At 41.9% G+C, this 13131-nt stretch overlaps 1 protein-coding gene across 8 annotated transcripts in view; it reads left to right on the top strand.

The window, feature by feature from the left end:
* FXR1 (FMR1 autosomal homolog 1) overlaps positions 1 to 13131 on the top strand; it is a 70884-nt gene that overhangs the window by 21593 nt on the left and 36160 nt on the right. For 7 of the 8 annotated variants that reach the window (XM_041002990.1, XM_041002987.1, XM_041002986.1 and 4 more), the window contains exons 2-3: positions 6527 to 6579; positions 8474 to 8567. The exons of the other annotated variant lie outside the window; for it this stretch is intronic. In XM_041002990.1, coding sequence (XP_040858924.1) covers positions 6527 to 6579; positions 8474 to 8567 — 147 coding nt within the window. The remainder of the gene's footprint in view (positions 1 to 6526; positions 6580 to 8473; positions 8568 to 13131) is intronic. 8 annotated transcript variants of the gene reach the window in all.

The following is a 13131-nucleotide window of genomic DNA, read 5'->3' as shown; positions in this document are numbered from 1 at the left end:
TGCTGTCAGGTTCTTTGGTCCAGCCTGGCATGACCTTTAGCCTCAGCTCTTGTTTAGTGTGTGTGGCAGCCTAGCTCAGGTGGGTGTGGCTCACACCTGTACTGGCTCTTCTGTATGCTGATGGGTGTTGAGGAATGACCCAACTTGGCCTGTCTAGACCTGCCCTATACAGATGCTGACAGTGCTGAAGCCTTGACTGGACTGGCTTGTCCCCAGCCCTGGCTTTTGTGTGTCTCAGTGATAGTGTGTGATGCTATTTAACCCAGCTCATGTCTGCCATGTGGGCAGGTGCTTTGACTTGACCCTTATATGCCCTCCTGTTTCCCTTGTAAACCTGTGAGTGCAGTGGCCAGATCCATGGAAGACCCCAGGCGTCATTCCTACCTTGTTAAATTTGCCCTCAGCTGCTCCCACTGCAATACATCACAGACCGCCCCCCCCACCCCCTTCAGGCAGACTACAGCCTCCTCACCTGGGGACTGGGGTGTCATGTCCTGACCTAGAGTTACCTACCTTGCCTGCTCACTTTTTATTTTAATAAAGAATAAGCAGCTATGCTTGCATAGTGGTATAATTTACATAAATTTGACAATAACCAGGCCCAGAATACCTGCCAGCTACTGGCTGTTTTTCCTTCAGCAGTATAATCACTTGCCTAAGTACAAGGCAACCCGGGCTGCTGCCTACAGTAGGGGATGTAAGTTGTTTCAACTGCCCTTTTTCTAAAGTGAGGTTTGGAAGGTTTATTAATGAAATTTTGTGTGTGTCCTATAGAGTTATTAAATCTGGCATCCAGATTTCGTAACAGGGTTTGTAGCTTTTTATAGTACCAGTCTTTGAATTTTTGAAAATAAACTGTTTCTGGGCCTGGAATGATAATCTAGTGGCTAAAGTCCCTCCCTTACATGTTCTGGAATCTCATATGGGCGCCCATTCGTAGCCGATTAGTATCCTGGCTGCTTGCTCTACTTCCCATCCAGCTCCCTGGTTGTGGCTTGGGAAAGCAGTCGAGGATGGGCCAGACAAAGCCTTGGGACCCTGAATCCTCATGGGAGACCCAGAAGAGGATCCTGGCTCTTGGCTTTGGATTAGCTCAGCTCTGACCATTGCAGCTACTTAGGGAATGAACCGGTGGACAGAAGAACTCTATCTCCTGTGTAAATCTGACTTTCCAATAAAAATAAGTCTTTAGAAAAATTAAAATAACTGTTTCTGCTGAACTGAAAGGATCCTTGTTTTTTTTTTTTTTTTTACAGTAATTTTTGTTTGAAAGGCAGCTTTTACAGACAGGTGAGCGAGCTTCCATCTTGTGGTTTACTGCCCAGATAACCACAGTAGCAGAAGCTGATTTGATCCAAAGGTGAATCCAGGAGGTTCTCTGGGACTCCCTTGTGGTTGTGAGGTCAGAAGCTTGAGTCATACTGGGATGCTTTCCCAGGCCTGAGGCAGGGGCCTCGGTTGGACGTGGAGTACCAAGGACTAGAGCTGGTGCCCTAATGGGAAGCTGGTGTCTGCAGGTGAAGAATTAACCTAATACTGCCACCAAGCCAGAGCTCAGAGTTCTTTTCCCCTCTCCCTTGATTGCCTCTGCTTAGGCTAAGAAACATTTTTTTTTTTAATTTCTGTTCTGTAACTTCTGAAATGCATGAATAATTAGGTAGATTTTTTTTTAAAAAAATTATTTGAAAGACAAAATTGCAGTGAGAAGGAGAGACAGAGCTCTTCCATCCATTGGCTCACTCTCCAAGTAGCCACAGTGGCCAGAACTGTGCTGGTCAGAAACTGAGAACCAGGAGTCTCCTGAGTTTCCCATGTGGGTGCAGGTGTCCAAGGACTTGAATCATCCTCTGCTGTCTTTTCAGGGCATCTGGCATGAAAGTTGGGTCAGTCTAACAGCTGTGACAAGTCGACAACGCTGCGTCACTGTGTACCCCAAGCCGAGCAGAGGGACTAGGGTTACAAAAAAGACAACACGCAGTGGGTCATTCTTGTAAAGAGAATGCCTTTCATTTGAAGTTGGCCTGCCTCTTTTATAGTCTGCCTAGTTCCTCCCAGTATTTTTCCAATGCCCAAGCAACTCCTAAGCTCCCCCAGGGGCATCTTAAAAAAGGGGGAGCAGGGAAGAGGGAACTTGTGGTCCAGCCAGGGGCTAAATGTGTCAGGCCAAGTTTGCCCATCCTGTTATCCCTAGAGAAACAAGCTAAATTGTGGAGTTAACCCTTGGGAGACCCGGCCATGCAGTGACGTGTAGCTGTTGGAGGTTTAACTTATTATACCACAGTGCTAGCCCCAAACCTTTTTTTTTTTTTAAAGATTTATTTATTTATATTGTGAAGTCAGATATACGGAGAGGAGGAGAGACAGAGAGGAAGATATTCCATCTGATGATTCACTCCCCTAGTGACTGTAACGGCCAGTACTGTGCCGATCCAAAGCCAGAAGCCAGGAACTTCATTCTGGGTCTCCCATGCAGGTCCAGGATCCCAAGGCTTTGGGCCATCTTCAACTGCTTTCCCACACCACAAGCAGGGAGCTGGATGGGAAATGGGGATACTGGGATTAGAACCGTGCCCGTATGGGATCCTGGTGCGTTCAGGGTGAGGACTTGAAGCTGCTAGACCACCACACCAGGCCCCACCAAACCATGTTTTAAAAAGATTTATTTTGTTTTTGTTGAAAAGTCAGAAATACAGTGAGGAAGATCTTCCATCCACTTGAGTCACTCCACAAGGGCCACTACGGCCTGAGCTGAGCCTGTTCTGGGGCTCCCATGAGGGTACAGGGTCTCAAGCTTTGGGTTGTCCTCTACTGCTTTCCCAGCCACAAGTAGGGAGCTGGATGTGCAGTGGGGCCTCTGGGATTAGAACCAGTGCCCAAATGGGATCCTGGTGTGTGCAAGAGGAGGACTTGAGGCACTATGCTAAGATGGCAGTATAAATCTCCTTGTGTGTATAAATTGCAAGCATCTCTGTTTTTGTGTTTTTAGAATATTGTTTTGAACCTATCAGTTGGATATTGGATAAGTGAATCTGGTCATTCAGATTGAAACTGGTTACTAACCAGAGTGTAGCTTATAGAATAGGAATGATTTCCTTCTTGGGCGGAACGACAAGATTTGATCACTTTACTCAGAAGGATTTACAGTTTTAAAATTAGTGAATTGTTTTTTAGAATATTTCTGGTCTGTAGTTGCAAGTCTCTTTATGCCATGTGCAGACAGAGGCTGTTGTTGTCTGTCTCCTGCCTATGAAAAGATTTTGATAAAGACCCAACCCTACCATTTACATCTCTTAAACTGAGTGGGATCTGCCATCATTTTGCTGGCTTCCCTAGCGCAAAAATATCTTTAAAAATTTTAACTCTCTGCATGGTATCAGCTCAGTCAGTTTTATAGAGATCTGGCCATCCGTAAGAATGTTATAGCTAGAATTAGGTACTTGTGAATTGGATTTGGAGGAGTAGGCCATTAATAACTGTACTCCAGGTATGTCTTAAGGTTTAGGTACAGGCCTTTAGTAAATCTTGTGATGAAAGCAACAAAAGTGTAAATATGTCTAGAGCTGTGCTTTGTCTTAAAAAGTTTGTGAGCAGTAAGCACCCAGAATTGATGCCGATGTTTATAGTGGAAGTGTTTGTATGGAAAAATGCAAACATTGATTTCTAGATTAAAGAAAAATGCTTAGTGTAATAAAGGGCAGAATTTTCCTGTGTCTTGGGCTTCTCATTTTAATTTCTGAAATTTTAAACTCTAATGAAGGAATAGGGAAACTTTTTAAGTATAAGTAGCTTTGAGCAGCAGGAAATGCACTTATGAGCCTGGAAGCACTGTTTACTAAATATTAGTAAATAAGCACTGATTACTAAATAATATTTACTAAACATTAGAAAACAGCAAGGTGCGATGGCTCAGTGGCACAAGCCAGGATCCCATATGGGCACGGATTTGTGTCCTGACTGCTCTACTTCCCATCCAGCTCCCTGCTTGTGGCCTGGGAAAGCAGTAAAAAATGGCTCAAAGCCTTGCGACCCTGCACCTGCATGGGAGACCTGGAAGAAACTCCTGGCTCCTGACCTTAGATCAGCTCAGCTGTGGCCATTGCAGCCACTTTGCGGGTAAACCAGCAGACGGAAGAGCTTTCTCTTTGTGCCTTCCTTTCTATAAAATCAGCCTTTCCAATAAGAAAAAAATTAAGAAATAAAAACATAGATGTGATGGACATTTGACCTAGTGAGTAAAAATATAGACGAAATATTAAAAGACCGGTGTCCCACATTGGGAGTACCTGGGGATTTAATAACCAGCTCCTGCCCCGGCCATCTGCTTCCCCATAATGTAAACTTTATTGTTTGCAGGTAAAATGGCTGAAGTGATTGGATCTTTATTTTTTTTTTAATATTTTAATCTTTTTCAAAGAGTGAAGGAGATCTTCATGTCTCTCCTCTGGTTCTCTGCAAATTCCTGCAACAGCTAGGTGACAGGAACTCTATCTGCATTTTCCATATGAGTGGCAAGGTCCCAAACTGGTCATCTTTTGCTGCCTGTTGTGATGCATTAACAGAAATCTGAATCAGCAATTGAGTAGCTTTGGCGGGAGGAAGGGGGATGTTGCAAAATGGGATGCTGACAGTTAGTTAGTGACTGTTGTGCTGCATTGCTCATCCAAGTGGATACATTTCTTGCCTACCCACTCAGGAAAAAAAAGATTGAGCTGTCTGCTGCTGAACCCAGCCCCACACCTAACCCTGACTTGCAGTTATTTGGGAGTTTTCTTGGTTTGTTTCTCAGATATTAAAATATTGAAGATGTTTTTATGATCACATGAGATTTATTGATACCAAAACCATGTAACCGCTTACCAAAATGATTACAGATAATACCTACTGCTAGAAATAGAGACTGGCCAGGAAGTAATTATTATAGCATAGCTAGGTAATCAGAGTCTGAACTGGAGGGACAGGCTAGTTTTTAAACTGTATCTATAAATAGTTAAATAGATATGTATATGTATATATGTGTATATATATATATATGTGGAATTCTAAGAATATAGAGCAATATTCTTCAAGAGATACGGATCCTAAGTTCTGGGCTTCATTTTAGGATATTTGCAAGAAAACATGCCCAAACATAAATGAGCTGTACCAGGCAGTTGAACTAGAGAAGAAAATAGAGTTAGACTGCAGAATAGTAAGTTGAATAGCAAATGTTGGGGAAGGTTCACTGTGACTTTATGTTTATGAATCCCCATGTTGGATGGTTTGATGAATCTGTTATTATAGAACTTTAAATAGGCCCTGACTGATTACCCCTCTGTTCTCCAAGACTGACTTTCTTTAATTCCAAAGGTTAAATGGCCCTTTAGTCCTGGTTGCTTGGGTTTGGATGTTTCTACTGCCAGTTTGTGTTACATATTCCTAATTTGTTGAGAGCAGTGTCTGATACGCTGTAAACATTACTTGTTGCTTTTTGAAAGTATGTTTTAATTACAGTGATTCAAAGTGTGTTAAGTATATATGGCTAAGATGGAGGAATTTATGAATCTGATGGACAGTGTCATTTAATATCAGTTATAGTTATGCAGGTGCCAGGAGCTTCTTGCTCAAGGTTGTAAGGTGATGTATTAAGTAGTTGGTCTGTGATTTTTTTCATTATTAATTTAATGAAGATAATATTAAAAGGATAAATTATATAATTTTAAGATTCAAAAATGACTAATGGTATTTACTGAGAATCTGTAATCATTCTAAAATTGTTCTAATGCAGGATCCTCAGTTTTAATCTGACAGTGTTTAGAAATTAGGGTTGGGTAATGTCTGGTCACAAGTGTTAGTTTTAACTGGCCCTGCCAAGGCAACCACAAGCAGGGCTTGATAATCAGTAGAACTAGGTAGCAGACTAATTTTAAATTGATAATTTTGCATAATCTGTGACTGATGTTGGAAATATCCAAATGACTCTTGGAAGAAAAAGTATTTCCCACCTCTGCTTTAAGGCAGATAGGAAAAACAGAATTAAGTTAATGACAAAGATAGCATGCAAATGAGCTCATGTTTTTCTAAAATGCCCTTTAATTTTTATGAGTTGAACTATTTTCCAGATATTGTGAGGCATGTGTTATTTTATTACTCGTAATTTTGTAATGTTAAATGTGTTAAAAATGTTCACAAGAACATAGAAGTGACAGAACCAGAAACCAGATACCACAGCTTGAACATTTAGTCACAATACTAAATACTGAACTCGGGTCACAATAATAAGCACTATCTCACTCAGCTAATTCCTGTGGTGGTATGAGTTGTACATGATGTGGGTGATACTAGTGAAAAATGAGTTTTTCAGAAGTTACGTAATTGATGAGGTAATATACCTTGTGATGGTTGAGATGAAAATCAAATCCAGATCTGTCTGAATTCCAAACCCTGTAGTCTTTCACTGATTCTAGTGTCTTTCCCATTCTGTATGCAGCATTTTTGAGGTATAGAATGCTTAATATTGATATCTTTTAAATGTTTTTGTTTGTTTCAGGGATTTATCAAAGATGTTCATGAAGACTCCCTCACCGTTGTTTTTGAAAATAAGTAAGTTGTTGTTTATTGATCTTTGTTTTAGATGCTGCCAGCTTGTGTGTTGCTTTTGAGTGTTGGTGCTTAGAGTTCACTTAGGTTTGGTTTTTGTAACCTTTTCTTCTGTCCAGAGTTACTCCTCACCTTTTTTTCCCTTTTTTGTTTTTTTTTCCTTTTGCTGAATCGTGGATGGAATAAATAGTTTTGATGGAAGTAGATGCCACAGATGAGAATATATTACAGAAAAATGATACTCTAGGTGGCTTTCAAAATGCCTAAAGTGTTAGGCCATCTTTAATTGCTTTATTAATGAGGACTGATACCAATTTCATACTTATTTTAAGAACAAGGTAGTTTGTTTTTTCGTAAAGGTGGAGTGATAGAGTCATCTGTAAGTTCACACCCTAATTGGTGCAGTAGCTAAAACTGGAGCAGGCCCAGCGCAGGGTTCAAGAACATTGCGGTCTCCCATTTGGGTGGCAGGGGCCCAGGTATATAGACAGTCCTCTGCTGCTCTCTTAGTTGCATTAGCAGGAAGCTAGGCTAGAACTCTTTAACAACTGGGACTCAAGCCTGCCCTTACACGTGGGATGCTGAAGTCTGGACGTTCTATGCTTCAGTGGTCCAAGGGGCAAAATGAGCTTGATTTGGCCTACTGTAGCCTAGTGGCTAAAGTCCTTGCCTTGCATGTGCCAGGATCCCTTATGGGTGCTGATTCTAATCCAGCTCCTTGCTTGTGGCATGGGAAAGCAGTCGAGGATGGCCCAAAGCCATTGGGAACCTGTACCCGTGTGAGAGACCCGGAAGAGGATCCGGGCTTCTGGCTTTGAATCGGCTCAGCTCCAGCCATTGTGGTCATTTGGAGTGAATCATTGGATGGAAAATCTTCCTCTGTCCCTCCACTTTGTATATCCTACTTTCCAATCAAAATAATAAAAAAAAAAGGCATGATTATGAATAGTTTAAGAAGAACACCATTTGATAGAGAAAAAAAGAAGCAGCATCTTCTAAGCGGCTTCCAGAACTTCTGAAAAGAAGATTTCTCAGCCCAAGAGCTGCTTCACATGGAAATAAGTATTGAAATGATTTCTGCTATTGAACAGCTGCCACTTAAAAGGGAGTGGTTGAAAAGAAACACCCTAAAGTATCTTACTTGGTCAGCTGTTACTCTGACTAGCAATGGCAGATAGAATTCCTAGGAGTGTTTTATTAGCTGGTACGCATCCAAGGAGTATAAATGACCTGTGAGAACGTAAGAGCAGGGGAAAATGACCCACTTTATAACTTAATCTAATAAAAACATGAAAAATGTCACATAATCAAGAAATTAGCTGCATTTAAGTTTTCTAGAGATTCGATAAGACTTTCATAGGCTCTAATTATATTTTTGTATTTACTGTAGAAAAGATAAAAAGGTGAAATCTAGTAATTAAAATAATTTCAAAATGTGATTTCTGATTGTCTATATTAAAAGAAACTATGCAATTGTTTTGTAATCTAATATGCTTCATTTTTATAAAAGTATTTGAAATAAGCTGATCTACATTTGATGGTTATGGATGTAACATTTCAAATTTTAAATTGGTCCTTCATCGCTTTGAATTTAACTTTTAGTTGCAGAGAGATGTTTGTGCTGTTCTTATGAGTATGAGTAGTTTGTTAGGTAATGCTTTCAATCATGTTAATTATTTAGAAATGTCACCAAGAGTTAATAGAAAAAAAGTTTTTCTACTTTAGTAATTGGAAGATTACATGCTACAAAGGATGTTTTTTTTGTCTTTAGGGAAAGCTAAATGGTAAGCTAACTAAAAAAATATGTAACATTAACCGTAGTGTAAAGCTCCTGTAATATTACGGGCCTACTTCAGTGATACATTCTAAACTACCAATTCCTTCTCTGACCCTTCAGTTGGCAACCAGAGCGCCAGGTTCCATTTAATGAAGTTAGATTACCACCACCGCCTGATATAAAAAAAGAAATTAGTGAAGGAGATGAAGTAGAGGTATGTGTGTTTATATTCTTGGAAAGATTGTTCAGCTGATGAAAAATCTACTTTTTCTGTTCATAATGGCTCTATTACAGCATTGTTTGAAATTTGGGAGTCAGGATTTATTCTCAAGTGTGCCATTTTTACTATAGGATTTCAACGTTACAGATAAAATTAAGATAGTTAGAAAGTTAAGGAAAGTAGTAAATTTGATTTAATTTTGAAAGAATCTTAAAAACCTGTACAGTTTGCTAATTCTAACTGTTGGTGAAGTAATCGCTGCTAAAGTTTGTTTCAAAATTCTGATTTGGTATGTTTTAAAATGTTGGTCGTCCTTTATTATGGTAATTAATACAGTTCCTATGTAGTGTGAAATGCGCCATCTGGGCTACTTTATAGAACATCTTAAACATTCTAGAAATGTATTAAAAATTTAAAATTACAGAAAAGCATAAAGAGACCTCAGTAATTCTTAAGGATCAATCCTGTTATGTTCATCTAGCCATCTCCTGGTCTTTACTCAAACTGGTGATATATTGTACTGTTTCTTTTCATCTAGATATTTTGGTGCTTGGAAGATCTTGATTTCTGTCTGCAGTGTTAACTGTTTTTGAATAATAAGCCTGCTATTAGTATAAAGAATTTGGATAGAATTGTCATAAGTGCAATGATGTGAGCTTGGTGTATATACAAAATCCAGTTTTCAAGAAATTGGTATGGTTTTATCTAGAGCTTCAAATATGCTAAATGTGCTTCTTATAGGAAGGCAGCTTAATATTATTGAATGAGATTCTTATGTCTTATTTGTACTTAATTCACAAAGAGTAGGATGGGGAGATTTGTGGTATAGTAGAACCTAATGATGAAACAATGATTTTATAAGCCTTAAATAGTCCATGCTAGACACTGTTTTAAGCACTTGGCCAGTGATTTATCTGCCAATTTTATTTTTTATATTTGCTGTTATGGTAAACTATTGCATTGAGAACTTTAAAAAAATTTATTGTTAATATTGTTTACTAAATTAAGAGGGATGCATGCTCATGTGGGCCTCTGAATAAGGTGGAGAGGGTTGGGAGTGGAGGAAGGTGGTGACATATACTTTGCTTTTTGTTCTCCTGGTCTGCTGGGCAAGGGGAGGAGACTGTCCTTTTTGTCGAATTACATCAGCACCTGGGGATGAGGAATAGTCATGTGATGATGCCTTATAGACCCTGTTGTGGGGAAGAGTGTTCTGAGAGTGTAGCTCAAGTGGTTTTGATAGTTCTGAGATTTTGTTGGTTTCATTGCACCTGGATTCAGAAAAATCTTTCCAGGGTCTGTTGGTTAACAGTGTGCACCTCAGTGTACGTCCATAATCCCAGATACTTGCTGCAAAGCTTGTGATGGGAGAGCTGTCCATCCTGTTCTGCTCTCCATCCTCTGACAAGGCACTTGATGTCCTCTGCTGGCTGTCAGGTCCTGTGTGCATCTGGTCATTCTGTCCACTGCACAGGCACCAACAATTGAGGTTCAGTCTCTAGACATGCACTCCAAGGTTGGACTACATATCTTGTGATTTTTTGCTAGGGCTGAGATTTGAGTCCAGCAGTCTAGTTAGGTAGTCCCCCATCTTGTGTGGGCCTGCCAGCACTGGGTCAGATTTGGTCTGTCACCTGCACCAGCCAGTGAACATACTGGAGGATGCAACTGCCTGGTCAGTTCCAATCCAGGCCCCATCTCTCAAGCAAACTGTTGAGTGCTGCAGCCTTGCATAGCCCGGCCTGCCACAGGTCTGGTCTTCATGCACACCAGTGGGAACGGCAGCTTAGTTGGGGCAATCCAAAATAATCCCCAGCAGGCCTGCCCGTAGCCCAGGTTTTTTTTTTTTTTTTTCTTTTTGCCTGTGCTGCCATGTGCTTCAGCCCAGCCTGGTCCATACTGCCTCTCATCTGGCTCTTGTGCATTGCTGCAGTTTAGCTCAGCCTGACTCTTCCCTAGACCCTGCCCACATGTATGCCAGTTGGTGTTACTTCCTTGACCAACCTGGTCCATTCCCAGCGTTGGTTGTCATACTCACCAGTGGGAGTTGCAGCCCAGTAGGGCAATGCTCATAGTTTCCTGTTAGTTCCACTCCTAGTCCAAAGTGTTGCACCTGCCAGGGATACTGAGTTCCAGCCTGCAGGACATGCATATAGTCTGGCACTTGCCAGCAGGTGTTGTAGCCCAGTCTGTGTGGCCCACCCCCAGCTTTAGCTCTTGCTGGTGGGTGCTACAGCCTAGCCCCCCACATTACCTGTCATGTGATCCAGCAGGTGCTGTAGACTAATCTTCTCTGTCTTATTCCCAATCTGGCTCTAATGAGTGCAAGCAGGTGCTGGAGCCTGTCCAAGTCTGGCCTGTCCCCAGATGTAGCCCACATGTATATGCACATGTGTGCTGCAACCTTTCCCAGCCTGGTCTGCCCACAACCTTGGCTACAATGTGGCCCGGCTCTGTTGTGTGCCAGCAGGTGCTATGGCCTAGTCTGACCTGGTCCACCTCCAGTCCCAGCTCTTGGACTCCCTGTAGAACTGTAGCCTAGTAGGGAGTTCCCCATGTTCTCTTACTATGGGCTTTCCCAGCCCTGGATCTCAATCAAGTATGCTGTCATCAACCTGACTGGCATGGTCTGCTCTCTTCCCCAGCCTTTGCAATTTCTGCAGCCTGGCCCAATCCAGCCTCCTCCCAGCCTCAGCCCCCTTGAGTGTCAGATGAGTTCAGCATCCAGCCTGGCTAGCCTGTTCACCACTCAGCTCTTGCACAAACTTGCAGGTCCTGCAGTCCCACAGAGGCAAGCCTGTATGGCACCTACAGAGTTTGCCCCTGGATCTAGCTCTCTTGCGTTCTGGTGGGTGTTGCGGCCCAGCCTGACTTTGTCCACTCCATAAGCCGACACTTCTCTAGTGAGTACTGCAGCCTAGCCCAAGCCCTCATGCCCTCCAACCTAGCTTACTTGTGTTCCACTGGGATGCAGTAGATCTACTTAGCTCAGCCCAGGTCTCCCATGTAAGTGGGTGCCTTGGCTTGACCAGGACATACCTGCTGGTTTCCCTCAACTAAACCACTGTGCTTCAGCTCCCCTACCTACCTATGAGTGCAGTGACCCAGTCTGTGGAAGATTTCAGGAGTCATTTCCTCCCCTAACATGCCCTCTGCCACTCCTCCTCCATGTTGTTCCCAGAATCATCCCCTTCCCCAGGCAATCCACGGCACCCCCACTGCCCCACTAGGGGCTGGGGAGATGTGTCCTGATCTGGAGTCCCTTGCCTTCCCCACATAGTTAAAAAAAAGAAAAAGATAGGTAACCCTGTTGGCACACTGGTATAATTAATACAGATTTGGCGTCATTCAATCCCAGGATGTCTGTCAGCTGTTGGCTGCTCTCATTCCAGTAGTGTAACACTTATCTGGGTACAAGACAACTCGGGCACTTGCCTACAGTTATGAGATAAATTTTTCTTTTAGATTTTTTTAATTGGATAATCAGATATACAGAAAGGGACAGGAAGATTTTTCTGTCTGCTGATTCACTCCCCAAGTGGTCACAGTGGCCAGAGCTGAGCTGATCCAAAGCTGGGAGGTAGGAGCTGCTTCTGGATCTCCCACACGGGTGCAGAGTCCCAAGACTTTAGGCCATTCCCAACTGCTTTCCCAGGCTATAAGCAGGGAGCTGGATGGGAAGCGGGGCTGCTGGGATTAGAACTGGTGCCCATATGGAATCCCAGCACGTGTGAGGCGAGGACTTTAGCTGCTAGGCTATTACACCAGGCCCTAAATTTTCATTTAGTTGCTTTTAATCCTGGGTATTGTATTAGGACAGCGAATAACCTAAATTTCTACCTTAAAATTTGCCTGATTTTAATTGTCTGTTCTGAGTTACTTCACTATCTACCATTTTGCTTTTGCTAAAGCAAGGTGATATAATTTCTATCAGGACACCATGAACTCACTTCTTCAAAATTAAAACAAATTAGAGCAATTGTTTTTCCTTTTTCTTTTACAGTTGCTTCCAAAAGAATACCTGTAATTGGTATAGCTGTATAAGAACTATGAAGTAGGGTACTTGTTGTGTTAGTCAAAATTACTGTAGCACCTTTACTTGTATTTTAGACTCCAGTGAAAATGTTTTTGGGACCAGAGTTGCAGCCTAGTGGATAAAGCTATTGCCTCCTGCCTTGGCATCCGGTAAGGGTACCAGTTTGTGTCCTGGCTGCTCCATTTCCATTCTTCCTGTTAATGCTAGTATAGGAAAACAGTGAGATATGGCCCCAGTGCGTGGCTACGCCTGTGCACAGCAGTGTCCTGGCTTTAGTCTGTGCTTTGTGACAGTCTGCTGAATGAACCCATGCATGGAAGAACTCTTTAGCCTGCTTCTTCGATAACTTGGTGACTTTGAAGTGAATGGATAACTCTTGAAAAATATTATATTCTTTGCTAATTTTACATCTTTCTGTCAGATGGAAAAATGAGCTTGATTTATTTTTGCTTTTTGAAATTTAAAATTTTTTTTCCCTTGTGGATTTTTGAGTCAAGTCAAACGAGATTTAGATTTGAACAT

Source organism: Ochotona curzoniae, unplaced genomic scaffold (genome assembly GCF_017591425.1).
Source record: "Ochotona curzoniae isolate NIBS_2020 unplaced genomic scaffold, NIBS_Ocur_1.0 scaffold_2587, whole genome shotgun sequence".
Lineage (NCBI taxonomy): Eukaryota > Metazoa > Chordata > Mammalia > Lagomorpha > Ochotonidae > Ochotona > Ochotona curzoniae.
This window is presented reverse-complemented; position numbering and strand designations above follow the sequence as displayed.